A 20476-nucleotide genomic window follows, 5' to 3' on the forward strand; every position below is an offset into this window, starting at 1 on the left:
AATCCGTTATTTGAAATAAAATGCAGAAAAAACCTCTTTTTTCCCTTTATTGACCCCCAAAACACCCAGTTCCAATGTAATCCATATGAGGTCCCACAATGATTCCAGCTCTGCTACATTACTGAAGGTACAGCGCACGGGCACAGAAAATGACCACACGCTGTGGGCTTCAGGCAGAGACTGAGCCACAGCGATGAGCAGTGACATCACTCAGTTTATTTGCGGTCACAGCTATGACCGCAGATAAACTGAGTGATGTCACTGCTCATTGCAACAGCTCAGTCTGTGTCTGAAGCCCACAGCATCCAGTCATGTTCTGTGCCTGCACACTGTGCCTTCAGTAATGTAGCAGGTCTGGAATTGTCGTCAGATCTTGTGTGGATTACGTTGGAATTGGGTGTTTTGGAGTTAAAAAAGGGGAGAAAAAGGGTGGTGTTTTTGTATTATTTTTCAAATAAAGTATGTTTTCTGTGTTTTCTTTCTTTTCACTTAAAGATTAGTATTTGGGGGTGTCTCATAGATGCCTAACAGTACTAATCTAGGGCTTAATGGCAGCTGTGAGCTGTCATTAACCCGTTATTACTCCGATTGCCACTGGACCAGGGCAACTGGGATGAGGTAAAGTTCTGGGATTCACACATCTAATGGATGCGACAAACCTGGGTGGCTGCAGGCTGCTATTTTTAGGCTGGGGGAACCAAATAACCAAGGGGCAACCCAGCCTGAGAATATGAACCCCCCAGCTTTATCATGGCTGGGTATCAAAATTGGGGGGGACAGCATGCCGATTTTTTAAATTATTTATTTATATAATTTAAAACAAAAAAAAATACATGTGGTTCCTCCTATTTTGATACACAGCCAAGATAAGCACACGGCTGGGGGCTGAAGCCCATAGCCGTATGCTTTATATGTGCTGGGTATCATGAAATGGGGGCACACTACGCCAATTTTATTAATTTATTTTTACACCAAAGGTATGCACACAGTGTCTGTAATTGACTGTAATTGAAAGCAGTCAGGCATGCTGTCACACAGAGTGGGGGCTACAATCAGAGACGCCGGGACCGCCAGTGGGAGGGGGAAGCAGTGCATATGTATGATGGATAATGAGCAGCTCCAGAAGTAGCGTTACAGCCGCGTGGGACACTGGTAAGTATAACGCTCTTGCTCTAATCCGCTATCCCTTCTACCACCATTTTAAAGCCCCGGACTTTGGTCCCCATAGCCTCATATGGGGACGGGCGTCAAGGCAGATATCCGGATCAATTCTGGGCTAGAATTGTGGTTTTCTTTAAAGTCGGTTGGACCCACCAAACCATGTCTGTATGGTACGATTCCTCTGCAATTCCTCTTTAAAATCTGTGAATAAATTGACAACTGGGGGTTACCAGTTCAGGCCATGTCCCAACACAATCTGACACTATCAAATCTGTGCTGACAAGTGTCAGAATGTGTGGGGACACATCCCCTTTTGACTAGGGAAATGGCATCACCCAGTTTTCAATTCATATATTTTCAGGAGGAATAATAAAAAGGTATACCAAAATTGTCTTTTCATAAGGAATTTAATTAACCCTGTAATCCCCCGGCGATTTTCCATTTCTTTTGTTTTTTTCTCCATTTCCAAGAGCCATAATTTTTTTTATTTTCCATCAATATAGGCATATGAAGGCTTGTTTTCTGCGGGACATTCATTCAGCCACATGTTGTACTGGAAAACAGGAAAAAAGTTCCTAAGTGCAGTGAAATTGCAAAAAAAGTGCAAATCCATGATTGTTTTGGGGGTTTTTAATAGCCATGTTCACTACATGGTAAAACTGAATTGGCATTATGATTCTCCAGGTATGAATTTGTAGATACCAAACATGTATAGTTTTACTTTTATGTAAGTGGTGAAAAAAAATTCTGAAATTTGTCAAAAAAACAATTGAACTTTTGTTGCCATTTTCCGATACCTGTAGCATTCTCATTTTTTGGGATTTCGGGTTCACTGTCAGCTTATTTTTTGCATCTTGAGCTGATGTTTTTAACCATACCATTTTTGGGTATAGGCGACATTTTGATTGCCTTTTATTGCAATGTTGTGACAACTAAAAAAACCATAATTCTGGAGTTTTGATTTTTTAGCGCTACGCCTTTTACTGATCAGATGTATTTATTTTATATTTTGATAGATCAGGCATTTCTGAATGCGGGGATACCACATATGTGATTTTTTTTTTTCTGTTTTATTCTCAATGGGGCAAAAGGGGGGTGATTTGACCTTTTGTGTTTTTTTATTTATTTTTTACAACTTTTTTTTCTTTTTACTTGTTATTAATTTTTCTAGCGGACTTGAAGCCTACAGTGTCCAATTACTTCTGCTGCTCAGAGAGATGCTTTAGTATCCCTCTGAACAGCAGAAATACTGATCTCCTATGAATGCCGGGGCTAAGCCAGCATTCACAGGAATTTCGTCAATACAGCAACAGGGGTCATCAGCTGATCTCCGGATTTCATGACAACCAATCGGCGTAATGACGAGGCCCTGATGGGAGTGGGTAATGGCACGTTCACAGCCGGAGCAAGTTAAATCCCGTTGTCAGAGATTGACAGTGGGATTTAACAAGGTAACAGGCGCAGGTGGATCTTTGATCCATCCAGGCCTGTTAACTGCACCTGTCGGCTGATCAGATTAGCCAACATGTGATTGGAAAAATGTGAGCTGGCCACACAAGCCCGCATAAAAGCAACAGACATGGCCTTGGATGTACAGGTACGTCCAAGGTCATGAAGGGGTTAAATAGGTTGTCCAGGACTTTCATACTGTTGGCCCATCCTTTGAGTTCATGAATCTGATCGGTTGAATACCTGGCATACCCATCAATCAGCTGTTGCCAGGTCCAGCAAGATGTGCTCAGTTGTATAATGGCGATGGCCGGTTACTGTATATCCGCCCCCTATTCAAATTAATAGAGGGTGGATGTGCTGTACCCAGGCACAGGAACAATGCAGTTGACATAGCTGTGTAGTTCATCGCACATATATTTATCATAAACCATTAACTTACTTGATGATCGTGATGTGCTGTTGACAAAAACATTGAGAAACTTCTTGGAGAAAGGCATGTTGGGTTCTGGTGAGGAGTCTTCAGATGAAGATTCATTTTCATGGACTTCCACATCATCTCCAAATTCATCTTCCTCCAAGTCACATGCATCACAGGCTCTAAGAAGATCACTGCCATCACTCAGTATAGATGTACATCTCTGGAGGCTAACCAACTCAAGTTGAGTGTGCTCATCCACTACCAAAGTGTATTTCATTGAATCATAGGCCAAAGAGTCATCTAGGATTCTTGATTCAGCTGTAGGTCGCTCCATAAACGTTTCTTCTCCAACACAATTATGGTAAGGAGAACTTTTTAGACTTCTGTAATATGGAATATCTTCATCTTCCTCACCCGTAAAATCTAGGTTAAAGCCATGATTAGTTTTTGCTGTTGAAATGTCCATTGTGGGTTGATTTTGGTCAAGCTCTTGACAAAGATCATCACAAAGATCATTATCCTCTAGAATGCCAGAATCTAAGTCACGATCAATATCCCAACCATCTCTTCGTTCCTGAAGAATTTGTTCTGTGCCAGGCCAAGGTTTCTGTTCAGTAATATACCCTGGAGACTGTGGACGACACTTTGTTGTATGAGATAATCCCTCCAGTTGTAGAGGAAGTCCTTCAAAAATTGGAATTACAGTGTCACATGAGTCATGCAAAACATACAAACCGGGACCATTTTCCTCTCTATCAAGACGACTAAGAGAATGTTGTAGTGTCTCCATATCTACCAGCTCTATGCTCTGTTCTTCTGTTTCTAGCTCTTCTGAAGGATCCTTGGGGCTTGCAAGTTCAGCCTCAATGTCTGCATCCACTGTCTCAGGATCCAACTCAGAGGCAGGAGAAAGAGTATCACACGATGGACTTGTCTGCCTTTGAAAACACTCATCTGGACATGAAATGGGATACGATCCTTCAGAAATCATCTTATTTACCAGGTTGCTGAGCAGCCAAGGGGAGTCTGAATCTTCACTTAGGTCAGCTTCTGATTCGGAGTCTGAGTCATATTCACTATTAGCATCTGTTTCTGGCATAAGCTTGGGTCCAACAGGTAAGTAAAATGAGCGCCGTATACTTTCCAGACTGCGTTTATTCTGATCTGCTTTCTCCTGACAGAGTCCTTCTTCTTCATTCCAGGTACTATATTTCTTTTCTGGTTCCATCATTAATGGCCTACTCTCTTCTTCCTTGTCAAGTAAGATAGAGTCTTTGATTCCTTGACGGCCTCCGTCACCCACCACATGGTCTGGTTCTGGATCAGAGGTTGGGGAGCTTGCCTCTTCAATGGAGTTGGTAAGGTGAGAAGACCTTCCACTGCTTGACTCACTGGTTAAGTCAAGTTCTGTTTCTGAGATTGAGGAAATCATATTACCAACAAGTCTACCTCCCTCACAAGCAAATGCTGCTTCTATTTCACCTTCTATGTCTGAATCAGAGCCTGGAGAGCTCAGATCCTGACTACAATGTCCCGTTAGCAGGAATCGACCTCGACTAGTCAAATCAGCCTCAATACCAGGATCTGAAGATGGAGATGTTGTTTCATTAGAAGAATTTGATGGATGCCCTCTTGTGTTTCCTCTCTGCTCAGGGCTCAGGTCCTCTAGATCTTCTTGCGGTGGTGCAGATACCCTCAACTCTAAATGTGATGCCCAGTTCGCTCCTTGGCTGGATGCATGATGTCTGTCTGGCACAATCCTTGAAACCTCAGTGACTTCTTCACTGTCCAATTCTGTCTCAGCATTTTCACTGTCATCTTCTTTTTGAGCCAACTGGTCTGCATGGGTAACCAGTGTATGGGATACCAGTTCTGTAGATTGAAAATGTGTCTTATTAGTTTATTATATATTGAAAATCGATAAATACAATTTAAACACGAAAAAAGCATGAGAAAAGAAAATTGCACCTTGAGAAAAAGCTGATATCAAAACAGGTGAAGGGGCAAAAGAAATGAATTCCATTCTAAAACAAATTATTTTAACATGCAAAAAAGAAACATTCTCACCCATGATGACGATATAAAACTAACACAAATGATGAAATCCAGGAAAGTATTTATAGACAGCCATGCAAAGAATGAGTCTAACGCTCTCACCAGTCTCATTCCTCTCAGGATCTGCCCAGCTGTCACTCTGAGAAATGAATCCACCGTTGTTGTTAAGTGTGTCCTGAGATTCAGAGAATAGAATATCTCAAAATAATCCAATGTAATTGCTGGCACCCAACATATGGCAAACTAACCAGAAACATTACATTTTCATAAACGTCCTTGAGGAATTGAGTTGTTATCTTTCATTTATTATTTTGCTGGAACTTTATAAATAAATTCACAAGTGGATGTCAATTTTCCTTACCATTTTCCTTGCCAAAGGGGTGTGGTTATGCCCTGAGTGCCCAGGTGTACAGTCAGCACTGACAGAACAGTGTCGATGTGTAGAGACACACCCCAATTGGTAGCACCAAGTTTTCAATTTGTATATACAGTACAAACCAAAAGTTTTGGACCTTCTCATTCAAAGAGTTTATTTTATTTTCATGACTCTGAAAATTGTAGATTTTCATTGAAGGCATCAAAACTATGAATTAACACATGTGGAATGAAATACTTAACAAAAAAAGTGTGAAACAACTGAAAATATGTCTTATATTTTAGGTTCTTCAAAGTAGCCACCTTTTGCTTTGATTACTGCTTTGCACACTCTTGGCATTCTCTTGATGAGCTTCAAGAGGTAGTCACCGGAAATGGTTTTCCAACAGTCTTGAAGGAGTTCCCAGAGATGCTTAGCACTTGTTGGCCCTTTTGCTTTCACTCTGCGGTCCAGCTCACCCCAAACCATCTCGATTGGGTTCAAGTCTGGTGACTGTGGAGGCCAGGTCATCTGACGTAGCATCCCATCACTCTCCTCCTTAGTCAAATAGCCCTTACACAGCCTGGAGGTGTGTTTGGGGTCATTGTCCTGTTGAAAAATAAATTTTGTTCCAACTAAACGCAAACCGGATGAAATAGCATGCCACTGCAAGATGCTGTAGTAGGCATGCTGGTTCTGTATGCCTTTAATTTTTAATAAATCCCCAACAGTGTCACCAGCAAAGCACCCCCACACCATCACACCTCCTCCTCCATGCTTCACGGTGGGAACCAGGCATGTAGAGTCCATCCGTTCACCTTTTCTGCATCGCACAAAGACACGGTGGTTGGATCCAAAGATCTCAAATTTGGACTCATCAGACCTAAGCACAGATTTCCACTGGTCTAATGTCAATTCCTTAAGTTCTTTAGCCCAAACAAGTCTCTTCTGCTTGTTGCCTGTCCTTAGCAGTGGTTTCCTAGCAGCTATTTTACCATGAAGGCCTGCTGCACAAAGTCTCCTCTTAACAGTTGTTCTAGAGATGTGTCTGCTGCTAGAACTCTGTTTGGCATTGACCTGGTCGCTAATCTGAGCTGCTGTTAACCTGCGATTTCTGAGGCTGGTGACTCGGATAAACTTATCCTCCACAGCAGAGGTGACTCTTGGTCTTCCTGACCTGGGGCGGTCCTCATGTGAGCCAGTTTCTTAGTAGCGTTTTTTTTTTTTAAATTCTTTTATTTATAAATGTAATCCTTTAACAAAACACGTAACAGTTCTTAAGATCAAATGGACCTTTGTAAGATACATTCAACACACCAAAAAATAGGACATAAGGCACACTTTACATTTTTACATCGTGACAGAAAATGTTCCCGCAAATGCCCCCTTTCAGGTGTATAGACATTCAAGGTTCCATCTAGCTTTTTCAAAGAATAAATTCACATTTAACAGGTAACATACGTAACTCACCAAGAATAGTAAGAAGCGAAAGAGTAAAAGACCAGAAAGAAAGCAAGAGAAATAAAACAAAGAATAGAAAAAAGAGTGAGAAACTGGGGAAAAGGAGGAGGGCGGGGGGGGGCTGGGAGGTGGAGGGTCCAGGTGAGGGTAACAAGGGGTGGGGGGGGTCTGGGGATCCGCTTATGTATTACCTTCTGTGGTTCCCTCAGCCGCCTCAACACTGCCCACCAGAGCACCATAGTCCTCCGAGTGCTGGAAGTCCATCCACTCCCTCCACGTGGCCCAAAATTTCTCATATGAGTTGTGTAATGATGAGGTTAGATCCTCCATATACATGAGGTCATTGACCTTATTGATCCATTGAACCAGCGAGGGGGGTGCCGTGCTCCTCCATCTCTCTGGGATGCACATTCTCGCCGCCATGATGAGGAATTTCCTCAAAGATTTTTTGTATATTTTTTCAGAAGTCCTGCAGTGATGTAACAGGGCGGCAGCAGGTCCCAATTCCTCCTCTCCACCCGTCAACCGTGAAATTATATCAGACACTCCCCTCCAGAAGGGCCGGATCGCCTCACATTCCCAGAACACGTGTAGAATGTTGCCCTCTGCTGTGCCACACCGCCAGCACATGGGATCAACCATTGGGAACATCGCATGTACCCTTGAAGGTACTCTGTACCATCTGGTTAGCAGCTTGTAGCTAGCCTCTTGAAACCTGGAGCTGATGGAGGATGTGTGCGCCAATCTGAAGACCCTTTCCCCCTGTGTTGGTGTCAGCTGGATTCCCAGATCCCGTTCCCACTGTGAAGCAAAAGGGGGGATTTGTTGGTCCGGGGGCGAAGATAGGAGCGAATATACTGCTGAAAGAGAATGCCGTATCGTGCCTGGTCCCATACATATTTGTTCAAACTGTGTCTTGGGTCGCTGAAAGAGGGATCTGGCTGGAAGGCTACTGAAAAAGTGTGCCAGTTGCAAGCATCTCCAATGACCAAGTGAGCTGGGATCCTGTTTAGCTGCCAATCCCTCTACCGACGGCCAGGTGTCCCGGTTTCCAAAGTCCTCTACCCGATACACCCCGCCCCGAACCCAAGACTGAAAAACTGGATCCGCTCTGCCTGGCTCAAAGGCAGGATGGCTCAGGATTGGCGTCAAGCTCGATTGCCTGGGTAACATTTCTGATTGCACCTTCCCCGTATTACAGTATGTCACAGTTGACCCGATAGTTGGATGTGTTTTCAAGCTTGCAAGGACCTCCGAGAGCACCCATGGCAATTTGTTGAGGGGAATTGGGGAAAAGGACTGCTCAATTTGTATCCAAGCCTTTTGAGACCCGTTCCTGCACCAATCAATCATTCTAGTTAGATGACCTGCTAAATGATACCTTCTCATGTCTGGCAGCCCAATCCCCCCACTACACTTGGTCCTGTGCAAAATAGCTCTTTTTATTCGTACCGATTTACCTGCCCAAATGAAGGAGGACTGAATGGACTCCAGAGATTTGAAAAATCCTGAGGGTATTTTGATTGGGAGCGCCTACAGTAGATATAGAATTCTAGGTAAGATATTCATTTTGTAAATCTGGATTCTGCCAAACCAAGAGAATAATGATTTCCCCCATCTGTCACAGTCCAGCCTAATGGAAGACAGCAGAGACGGGAAATTCTGAGAATAGAGCAGACCGAGATCCCCAGTCAGCCGTATCCCCAGGTAATTTAGAGATTGGGATGCCCATCGGAAATTAAACGATCCCTTCAACTCTTCCACCTCTTTGGATGAGAGATTTATGTTAAGGGCCTCAGATTTCATGAAATTTATCTTGAAATTTGATAAACTGGAGTATCTCCGGAATTCCCTCATTAAGTTGGGCAGGGAGATCCTGGGGGCTGACACGAAGAACAGGAGATCGTCCGCATATGCAGCTACTTTGTGTGTAACATGGCCCACCCCAATACCCGCAATATTTGAGTTGGCTCGTACGTGTCTGAGGAAGGGTTCTAGCGTCCAGATGAAGATTAAGGGAGACAGCGGACATCCCTGACGGGTGCCATTAGATATTTTAAATGGGTCTGACAGAATCCCATTCACTCGGACTCTCGCCGAGGGTACCGAGTATAAAGACATGATCCAACCCATCATTCCACTTCCCAACCCCAGACACCCGAGCGTGGCTTCCATAAAGTTCCAATCCACTTTATCAAAAGCCTTTTTGGCATCAGTTGACAGCAGGATAGAGGGTAGACCCCCAATTTTAGCTTTATGTATCAAATTAATGGCCTTAACTGTGTTATCACGTGCCTCACGACCCGCCATAAACCCCGCCTGATCTGGGTGGATTATTTGAGAGATCAGAGGTGCCAGCCTGCTTGCAAGGATTTTAGCAAATAATTTTGTATCCACATTCAACAGGGATATCGGGCGATAGTTAGCACATTGTGTTGGGTCTTTCCCCATCTTAGGTATTACCGTGATGTGTGCTCTCAATGAATCTGCATTGGGAGTTGAGCCCTCTGAAGCCCTAGAATTAAAGGCTGACAGGAGGTGTGGGGATATAATCTCCTTAAGTTTTTTGTAGTATACGAGGGGGAGTCCATCAGGCCCAGGTGCCTTTCCCGATTTGGATGACTCTATTGCGTCCACCAGCTCTTGATTTGAAATTGGAGTTTCCAATGTGGCTGTCTCGGAGTCTGTCAACCGCGGCATTTTTGCTTCTCTGATGTACTCTGAAATTTTACTTTTAATAGATGATTTTGACAAAGTGGGGTCATGTGTCTCTAAATTATATAAGGATGCATAGAATTTTTGGAACGTCTCCGCAATTTCTGCCGAAGAATGTAATATTGAGCCCTGAGGGTGTGTAGGGGAAATTTTTGATATAAAGGTTGTCGCCTGTGGTTGTCTGAGTGCTCTCGTTAATGTCTTGCTACACTTGTTCCCGTATTCATAAAAATGTCTACGGCATCTATTAAGGACCCCTTTTGCCTTGCTGTTAAGTAATTTCCGTAGCTCGTCTCGGACTTTGAATAAGGCTCCTCCCACCTCCGCCGAGGGCATCTGCTTATGTTGTGTCTCCAGATCTCTCAGCTGTGTTAGCAGTCTGTTGACCTCTAGTTCCCTTTCCCTCTTTCTTCTTGCCCCTTGCTGTATGAGAACCCCTCGAATAACACATTTGTGGGCCTCCCAGACCGTCGTTGGTGATGTATTCCCACCCACGTTCAACGTAAAGTATTCAGTCAGGGAGTTCTGTACTGACTGAAGGCTTTCAGGGTCCTCCAGTAGGGAAGTGTTCAGTCTCCATTGCCACTGCTGTGGAAACGGAGACTGTAGCACCATAGACACAGTGCAAAGTGCATGGTCAGAGAATGTTATGCTATCTATCTGGGCTTTGGAGATCCTTTCGAGGTCTTTATCTTTTACAAAAAAGTAATCCAATCTGGAGTAAACACCATGTGCTTTTGAATAGAAAGAGTAGTCCCTGTCAGTCGGGTGCAACAATCTCCATGTGTCCACGAGCTGCTGCTCATGTAATAAGCACCGCAGCCTGCGGAGGGCTGATGTAGGATGTGCAGAGGCCCCCGAGGAGGTGTCCTGAGCTGGGTTTAGAGCGATATTGAAATCCCCCCCCATAATGAGTGTCCCCTCCACGAAATCCTCCATAGTTTCAACAAATCCAGCCAGGGTATCAATTTGCCCCACATTGGGGAGGTATATAGAAGCTAATGTGTAAATATGCGTAGCGATCCTGCCCTTCACCAACAATAGCCGTCCCCTGTCATCACTGCGAGAGTCCATGAATTCCCAAGGGATGGAGCGCGAGACAAGAATACTAGTACCTCGGGACTTCGGGTCCGGCGAGAAGCTATGATACGCCTCAGGGAACCAGCGTGATGTCAATTTAAACGGTTTATATTTGCACAGATGCGTTTCTTGCAGGAAAGCAATTTGGACCCCCATTTTTTTTAACGTATTTGCCAGGATAGACCTCTTACCCGGGCTATGTAAACCTTTCACATTCAATGTCCCACATTTCACCTCCGAGTTCCCTGGTTTATGCATGTTGGGTCAGAAACAGTGTTGAACCCCCTACAAAACACTGACCGGATACGGGAAAGTGGGGTAAGGATCGGGTGGGAGGGGGGGATCAAGAATCAGGTAGAAAAAAGAACTAGCAGCAGACAAGAAAGAGCAGAGAGAAAAAAAAAAAAGCGATAAGTATTAGCAGACAAAAAATATGAACAGTAACAGCTGGCCTAAAGGAATGGCCAGTAGGTTTCACACAATAAAACTATGCAGTCTCTGAAGAACTTAGAGACCTGGTGCTCTCCAGATGGGAGAACCACCCTTGGGGTGCGTGGAAGACCAAGGGCAAAAGCTAAACAAGCTCGAGGCAGAAATGACAATATTATAGTGAACTGAAAACCCACGTCTCACCTCCCCGTTACACGACAGGGCAGTGAGAGGCACATTTCTTAGAAGAACAACACGTTTATCAGACTATCCATCAACATTATCAATTGAAGGTTCCATGTGAGACCCCGTCAGGGGGAGAGAGAGAGGGGGAGAGAGAGAGACAAAGAGAGGGGGTGTGAAAGGGAGAGCGAAAGAGATAGAAAAGGGGAAGAAAGGGGAGAAAAAGATAAAGAAGAGAGAGAGTGGAGGAAGAGAGAAAAAGGGGCGAAAGAGAAACGACGGAGCACAGAGAGAGAGAAGAAAGAGAGAAAGGGATGAGAGAAAAGGAGGAGCAAGAAGAGAGAGGAGAAAGAAAGGGAAGAGAGAGAAGAGAGAGAGAAAAAGAGAGAAAAGGGAGGAACACAAACGGATAAAAGAGAGCATAGAGGGGGAATAATAATCTCTCCACCTCACTCCCTCCCACCCAAGAAAAGAGAGACAAATACATTTCAAGTAGCAATTAACCCAATATTTATGATCGCGTCCGGCCTATAAGGGGCCATCCTCCCACGTCTCCCGCTCCCCCCACCACAAGATAGAAAACCGCAATCAGACCCAAGTCTTCAATCTGGCTCCTCCTGGGAAGATTCTCTGGCCGGCTTGGGATCCCTGGAACTCTTCTGAGGTCTTGCACGGCGGCGTCCACCTTCTCTTCTTCTTTGGGGTAACCCGGCGGGTCTGTCCATATGTAGCCAGTTAGGGATCTCTACTGCCGGTGTATCAAGAAATTGGAAGAGACCCTCCACCTCCTCCGGCCGCTTCAGCAGATATTGGTCTCCATTGTGGCGTACTATTAGGTGAAATGGATGTCCCCATCTGTAAGATGCTCCTTTCTCTTTAATTTTTTGTAGAATAGGGAGGAGCTGACGCTTCATATACAGGGTTCTGGCTGATATGTCAGGAAAAAGCTTGATTTCAGACCCTTCGTAAGAGACGGTTCCATGGACCCATGCCTTCCTCAGTATGGCTTCTTTATCCGTGTAGTAATGCAGTCTGCACAGAACATCTCTCGGCTGTGCTGTGTCACCCGGCCCCTGGCGGAACACTCTGTGGACTCTGTCGATCACATAAGTGGAGTCCTCTGCAGCTCCCATCACTTTGTTGAAAATTAAAGTTACAGACTTAGGGAGGGCAGCTGCTGCTATCTCTTCTGGGGTGCCTTTCAAACGAATATTATTTCGCCTCCCCCTGTTTTCTTGATCATCTAACAAGATGGCGACATTTTTCAGGTGTGTACTAGCTTTGGATAGAGTTTGCTCCAGTGTGTTAACTCTTTCAAATAGTGTAACCACATCATTCTCCACTGCAGTGGTGCGTGTATCCAGAGCATCAATGTCCCCTTTCACAATGGACAGAGCCCTCTCATGTGCCGCCTCCATTTTAGTAACTAGATTGTCCAGGTCATGTTTGGTGGGGAGAGCAGCCAGCAGCTGCAGGATGCGCTCTGTATCCACAGTGGAGCTACCTGGGTTAACTCCTTGTGTGATCTGACCTCCATTTTGGTTCCCCTGACTGTGTGGGGATTGACTGCTTTGGGAGCCTGACAACTCCTAACATGCCTGGGAGGCCCTGTTTTCATTACCCCCATGAATATCTCCATCAGTGCCCAGACTCCTGCTCTCTTCACCAGCCTGGCTCATCAAGCTCTGCTGTGGGGCCTGAACTCCACCGCCCCCCTCCTTCTGAGTATTCTGTGCAGCAGCCTCACACCCTGTATACCCCTGCACCACTGGTCTCTGTGACGAAAGCGGAGATCTCGGTCCCAGGCGATCTCTGACGGCACCGCCCTGTACCTGCACGCTATGCATCGCCACCGCCACTTCTGTCCCGCTGCCACCGCTGACGGCTGCTGTTGCTGCAGGCACCTGCCTCATGGATGCAGGTGCCATTACTGGAGCCGGCCTGGAGACCGGAGAGAGCTTCCCCCTTTGAACAGACGATCCACTGCTGTGCTGCTGCTTCTCAGGGCCGGTGGTCCGGTCTGTGGTGCTGTGCCTCTCTTCCCCGTCATGTTAGAGAGTGCCAGGTGGGTTTTGCTATGTTATTTGCCACCTCAGCCTGCAAGAGCTCCTACAGAACACCTCTGCCTGCCATCAAGCTCAAGCCACGCCCCCTTCTTTGTAGCGTTTGATGGTTTTTGCCACTGCAGTTGGGGACACTTTCAAAGTTTTCCGAATTTTTCAGACTGACTGACCTTCATTTGTTAAAGTAATGATGGCCACTCGTTTTTCTTTACTTAGAATTTGTATTATGGCAAGAAAAAAGCAGCTAACAGTCTATTCAGTAGGACTATCAGCTGTGTATCCACCAGACTTCTGCACAACACAACTGATGGTCCCAACCCCATTTATAAGGCAAGAAATCCCACTTATTAAACCTGACAGAGCACACCTGTGAAGTGAAATCCATTTCCAGTGACTACCTCTTGAAGCTCATCAAGAGAATGCCAAGACTGTGCAAAGCAGTAATCTGTAACGCCTGCCTGGATCCACAGACTCAGATGGGCTATAAAGGGGAGGCTAGAGGGTAGCCACTCACCAAGTAGGACCCCCAGAACCCTGAAACCCTTTAACCCCTATACAGGGATTTGGAATTACACAGGGAACTGGAGATCACTACCTGTGGAAGGCTGCAGTCCGATGAGAGTAGTAGTCAGGCAGGGTCAAACCAGGAATTGCGGAACAGGGACAGAATCGGCAGGCAGTGACGTAGTCAGCAAACGTAGCAAAGGTCAGATGCAGGTCGGGCAGCAAGGTACAAAAACAGTAGGCAGAAGGGTAGTCAAAACACGCAGAAGTCAACACAGGAATCACCAACAGAATAGGACGTAACAGGAGCCAGGAAAATCAGAACTATATCTGGCAGTAATCATGTGACAGGAGGGGAAATAAGAAGGGTGTGGTGTCTTCCCATTGGCTGTAGCTGAACGCTGACAACTTCAGCTGGAAGACACATGCCACCCACAGTCAGTCAGTGGTACTGCAGATCCCAAGCTAACCCAGCCCAGTGGATGATCGGAGCCTGCGCCCACTGGTGCCGCTGGCATCGACTTCTCTCCCATCACCAGCACCATCCACGGCAGGAACACGGCGTCGCCTGGCGATCGGAGCAGAAGTCGCTGGAGCAGACTCTGGCGGTGACGTAACATAATCAAAGCAAAAGCTGGCTACTTTGAAGAACCTAGAATATAAGACATATTTTCAGTTGTTTCACACTTTTTTGTTAACTATTTCATTCCACATGTATTAATTCATAGTTTTGACGCCTTCAATGTGAATCTACGATTTTCAGAGTCATGAAAATAAAGAAAACTCTTTGAATGAGAAGTTGTGTCCAAACTGTTGGTCTGTACTGTACATTTGTAGAAGGAATAGAATAAGGGTAGCCCAATGCAAAGTTTAAAGTTCACATTTGATATGACAGTAAACCGGTTTAGGACAAAGTTCACGGGATGGTGTTACAAACCCAATGGTTAGAACCAGCTCACTGACAGATATACTGTTAACTTATTGTGCAGCCAGATAAAAACAGTGATACATAGAGGCTGTACAAGCCAAAACGTTCAACAGAGTTTTAATTGAACTCCATATCTAAAATGTTTCATTTTTGTGTTGCTTGGATATACAAAAAAAAATAATTCATGAATTTTAAAAAGACTCCCCCCAGGTGTCACAAATGTGGCATGGCCTGATTTGATCTCAGACGGATCTGTGGATTGTAGTTGCACCTTATTGCCTGCTCATCATTTACCTTGACTTGGAGCATATTTATTTCCATCCAGTACTGGAGGGGTTAAGGTTCATTTCTATCCTGCAGTGATTTAACTGGTAGTTGTAACCTCATTTGCAGCCACTCCCTTCTGTTATAAATAACTGCTCCTCTCTCCCCCATATGTTGGCTATAGCTGATACTTGTCCATTTGGAAGGAACCAGTTTCTTGAGGAAGCTGAGGGGTCATTTCAGTTGCAGCAGAGAGGTTCCTTTGTTTATTTGATGTGTCTTTCCCCCCTCTTAGTCTTTCCAACCTTGTGTTGTCTTATGTAAGTAGCAGAACTAGCGTTTCGTTGGCCTGCACGCGTAAGGGTGAAGTTTAGGGCCAGTGAGGGCTTAGGCATGTGATCGCCATACAGTGGGGGGAGGGAAGGACCCGTCTAGGTAAGTTAGGGAGTGGAGGGATCAGCCTCAGGTGAGTGCTAGAAGGTGACCTGGCTCCCCTCTTACTTGCGCCAGAGCCCACCATTGTATCGTGTTTCCGGTGTACCCCGTGTGTTGCTCTGCTCGCCAGGAGTCCCCTTACACCTGGCGGCAGCCTGGTAGTCAGGTGTCCTTAAATTATTAAAAAATATATAATAAAGCACAAGACAATGTAATAAAACCTAATTGTTATGAGAGGAAAATGAAGGAACTAATCACACCCTTAGTGGCGTATCTCCACTAAATATTTCTTATACAAATTCTAAGGATAAAAAATTAAACAAAGTGGAATCCAACTGGATGCAGAAAAATGCAGAAAAATAATCAAAAGTCAGCAATTGAAAATAGGTGACCCAGACTTTGCAGTGTTATCAGCACATAATAAGCCTCTAACAATTTTATTATTCACTGTGGTATAATGCTCGAACACTTCGTTATTTATCACTGGTGCCAGCGTGCACAGCCTCTGTGTATAGGCATAGCTTCATTTTTGGGATGAGACACTCTGAATATGACATGTGTTAATAGAAATTATAGGTCCACCCTTTCATGGTTTATAAGTTTCTTTCATGATTTGTTACTTTACATAAATGGTATGTGTTATCTTCTATCCATGGAAAAAGGGAAAAAAAGATGTTGCACATGACACAAGCACAGTCCAGTATAATGTAAAAAATACAAAAAGGACTGCGCTAAATTCAACTACCTATATAACTGGAAATGCAGTCAAAAGATAAGATCAAATAGCAATAAACTGATTCCAAAGAAGACCAACAAACCTGGAAAGGAAAATAGCCAACCAGGAACCCTGCAAAAAGAAAATAAAGTGGCAGGGACGCCTGTAACAATGCAGGCAAGGAGACAGTACCCTGGTAAAGCACCAGTGAATGGAATAGTGCGACCGGGGCGGAGGGAGGGTGAACTGTGAACTCCTGTGGCCGGAGATCAGCGTGGATGAGTGGGTATGCAGCTGTACCCCACTCATCCAGCCACAGGAGTTCACCCTCCCTCCCCCCCCCCCCCCCCGGTCGCACTATTCCATTCACTGGTGCTTTACCAGGGTACTGTCTCCTTGCCTGCATTGTTACAGGCGTCCCTGCCACTTTATTTTCTTTTTGCAGGGTTCCTGGTTGGCTATTTTCCTTTCCAGGTTTGTTGGTCTTCTTTTGAATCACTTTATTGCTATTTGATCTTATCTTTTGACTGCATTTCCAGTTATATAGGTAGTTGAATTTTGCGCAGTCCTTTGTCCTGCAATTATTCTGATTCTTGACCACAGGGTTGCACTACATTACTGCCTGTTTTTGAACTGTTTATTTGGGGGCTCTTTACTCCTGTGTACTATAAATTGATTGTTTCTGCATTGTGAGGACATCACTATAGGTGATTATTTGAGACAAGTAGGTACAGGGTATGCAGTTTGTTGTACTCTAATTGTTTTTATTGCTGTTCAATAAAGGTTTTGTATTTTTTACATTATACTGGGCTGTGCTTGTGTCATGTGCAACATCTTTTTCTCCCTTTTTCCATGTTTCATGATTGCCCTGTAGCACCCCTCTGTTTCTAATTATATTATATGTCTGGTGCGCTCCTCCTCCCTCCTAGATATTATCTTCTATCCATGGGATAACTTACTGATTGCTGGGGTCCGACTGCTGCGACTTCGCATGATCCAGAGAATGAGGCTCTAGATCCCGGATTCTAGCACTGCAGAGTCCTTTCTTCAATGAATCAGAGGTAAACATGCCCAACCTCAGCTTCATTCATTGTCTGTGGGACTGCTGGAAAAAGTCAAGCACTGTACTCAGCTTTCTCTAGCACTTCCATAGACAATAATTAGACTGAAGGTTGAGAAAGTATACCTTCGCCTATTCAAGACAGTGTTCTTAAGACCCAGGTTCTCAGGAATCAGAGCCCATTCTCAGGATCACAGGAGAGGTCCAACTGATGGGAGGCCCAACGATCAGTAACTTATCCCCTATCTTTAAAACTTACAATTTTGGAATAGCCCTTTAAAGAAGAGACAACCACTACTTTAAAAGGTATGGGCACTATTGGCATTGAAAAAGCAGTTTACAGACTGCTTCAAGTTTCTTTTTTTTTTCTTTTGGGAGTGTCTTTTCTAGTAATAGCTTCTATACAATATAGCACTTATTCCCTTTTTGTCTGCTTTCCTTTTATAACATCTATTTTCTCTGCCCTCACTGAGATTACACAAGCTTTCTTCCCTTTCCACACTAGTACTCAGCCGCAAAAATAGACTTACAAACATCTGCAGCATAAAATGGTAGTGAATTTTTAGTGGAGACTATTTAGAAAGTTGCTTATCTTTGCATTTGGACAATAAGTTATCTGCAAAGGGGTAGATTGCTTTTGAAAAGCTTCAACCTAAACACCATTCTACTATTTAAATTTAGATTTGCAGACACAGGACAGTAATAATAAGGGCAGTGTTATCAGATTGCTGTTATACTATGGGGCCGTGCAGATCTGCAATTTTGTTCTCATGAAAAAGCTATCGCTGCGTTCTGCAATTGCCTCATGTCTCTTATGGCGCTTACCCATTCAAGTCTATGGGTGCGTGCAAAACATCAGACTGCAGACTGCACTAGGATGTCATCTAAGTGCAGTCCAAGATAAGTCAAGACATGCAATGGAGAAGATGGAAAAATTAATCTCTCCATCTTCTCCGCACCTGTGCTCCAATTCTTACATACGAGACAATCACAGTAAGGCTGGGGCCACACGGGGCACTACTACAATGCTCGCATGAGACTCGGCTCGCGCTGGCAGCACAGCAGAAGCCGAGTGTCATACGAGTGTGCCTGCATCTGCGGTCCGATCATGTGAGCAGACCTCAGCTGCAGGGGGCGGGATTGCACGGAGGAGGGGCGGGAGGGATTTCTCTCCCTCTCTCCTCCGTAGTCAGCTATTGCCATTCTCGCACTGCACTGGCAGTACACCGGTGTACCGCGAGTGCAGTGCGATTTTTCTCTCGCCCCATTCACTTGAATGGGTACGAGAGAAAGAGTCTCAGCTTACAATGGCAGCATGCTGCGATTGTTTTCTCGGTCCGATTAGGGCTGAGAAAATAATCGCTCATGTGTGCTGACACACAGGCTAGAATTGGTCCGAGGGGAATGCGATGTTTTATCGCACTCCACTCGCACCGATTTTCTCGCCGTGTGGCTTAGGCTTAAAGGATACTTGGGTCAGAATTTGAGCTGAGTGCTATTTGTATATAGCATCTGATTCTCTCGCATCAAAAAAATTACCAGATACTATATGTTAGTTTGACCCTAAAAACATCTTTCCGAATACAGTGCATGAGACAGTTCTACATTATAAAAGCTTAATCAAACTTTTTGGACCTTTAGGACAGGACGGGCGCTCAGTGGTTAGCATTGTAGTCTTGCAGCATTGGGTTCAAATCCCACCAAGGACACGCTCTGCAAGGAAGTTGTATTTTCTCTACATGATTGTGTGGGTTTTCTTCCCCATTCTAAAGACACACTGATAGGCAATTTAGATTGTGAGCCCCAATGTGGACAGTGATGATGGCTGTAAAGTGCTGTGCTAATTAATGGCGCTATAAGTGAGTAAAATATCTAAATAGACTTGGTATCGGTAGAATGCTGAATAATTCCACTGGGTATTTTTGGTAGCGCAGACCGACTTTTGCATGTTCTTCTGTGGATTGTTGGTGATTCCAGTGAGCCCTGTTTGGATTGTTGTCTAAATGCAGAGCGAGCAAAAAATGTAGTGCTAAGATTACAATAATTAAGAAATTAATTATGTTTCAATATACGGTACTTTATAACTAAGACAATGTGTAATATATTAGCATTCACATAATCTATCTTCTCTTCCTAAGATCTTATACATTCTTTCAACGTCTTACCTGCGTTCGAGGGGCACTGAGTCTCAATGTGCATGGCCGGTTTTTAAGGGTATCTTCAGGTGGCAGGGGAGAAGGACTTGGCGATGGAGGCACTTCCACTTGTTTCCTGTTTTCTTGAGGTGGAAGTTCATCTTCCTCCTCTTCCTCGTCCTCATCTTCTTCCTCATCAATCATTTCAAATTCCTGGAAATCTTCCTGGAAAGTGCAGATGGCACGTGAAGGATCACATCTTCCAAAGCCAAGACCCTCCTGAAAAATAAATAATCAGAATGTTGACAATAGTTGCAGGCAAAAGCAGTTAATGCCTAACGGCAGCCCCACAGGTAACGACACTTGCTTTTTAAATTACGGATATCTTTGTTTCTTCGGAACATGTTATTTATAAACAAACCATATAATATGTTTAAGTTGTGTAATGACACAGAAGCACACTTATTTTTAATTATAGCTAATATTAGACCTAAAGGGCTTTGTCTATAAATACATTCAATGTCAATCTACAAGATAGGTGATAAATGCATGATTGCTGTAGGTCGGAACACTAGGACTAGAGATGCTCAAATATCACAAATATTCGGCAATATTCGGCTTCGCGAATATCTGACGAATATGTCGCCGCTATGCGAATATTCGATGCGCAATGTAAGTCTATGGGAAGCCCGAAAAGTTGCTATTCGGCAACTATTTGGGTTTCCCATAGAGTTACATTGCGCATCGAATATTCGCAAATAGTCGAATAGCGGTGACCTATTCGGCGAATATTGGCGTTGCCGAATATTTGCGGTATTCGATCATCCTTAATTAGGACCTCACTGATTCAGAGAATAGGAGTCCCAAAGTCCCATGCAAATGGAAAAGTGGTTGATCGTGCACATTACCGTATCATTCACAGGGGCTATGGAACCTCCATTTCTAGAGAGTGGGGGGTCCTGACAGTTGGAACCACCATGATTATACATTTATGACCTATACTGATTATTTTGTCGAGAAAGATCATTGGTTATTATAGGCTCCAATCAGTAGCAGAGACTCT

General features: G+C 44.4%; 1 protein-coding gene across 2 annotated transcripts in view; it reads right to left on the bottom strand.

Annotated features, from left to right (window-relative positions):
* MAPK8IP2 (mitogen-activated protein kinase 8 interacting protein 2) overlaps positions 1-20476 on the bottom strand; it is a 107968-nt gene that overhangs the window by 33441 nt on the left and 54051 nt on the right. For both annotated transcript variants that reach the window (XM_075345441.1, XM_075345442.1), the window contains exons 3-5: positions 19444-19692; positions 5189-5261; positions 3053-4903 (exon numbers count right to left, since the gene is read on the bottom strand). In XM_075345441.1, the coding sequence (XP_075201556.1) occupies positions 3053-4903; positions 5189-5261; positions 19444-19692 (2173 nt within the window). The remainder of the gene's footprint in view (positions 1-3052; positions 4904-5188; positions 5262-19443; positions 19693-20476) is intronic.

The sequence above is a fragment of the Anomaloglossus baeobatrachus genome, chromosome 4, assembly GCF_048569485.1.
Source record: "Anomaloglossus baeobatrachus isolate aAnoBae1 chromosome 4, aAnoBae1.hap1, whole genome shotgun sequence".
Lineage (NCBI taxonomy): Eukaryota > Metazoa > Chordata > Amphibia > Anura > Aromobatidae > Anomaloglossus > Anomaloglossus baeobatrachus.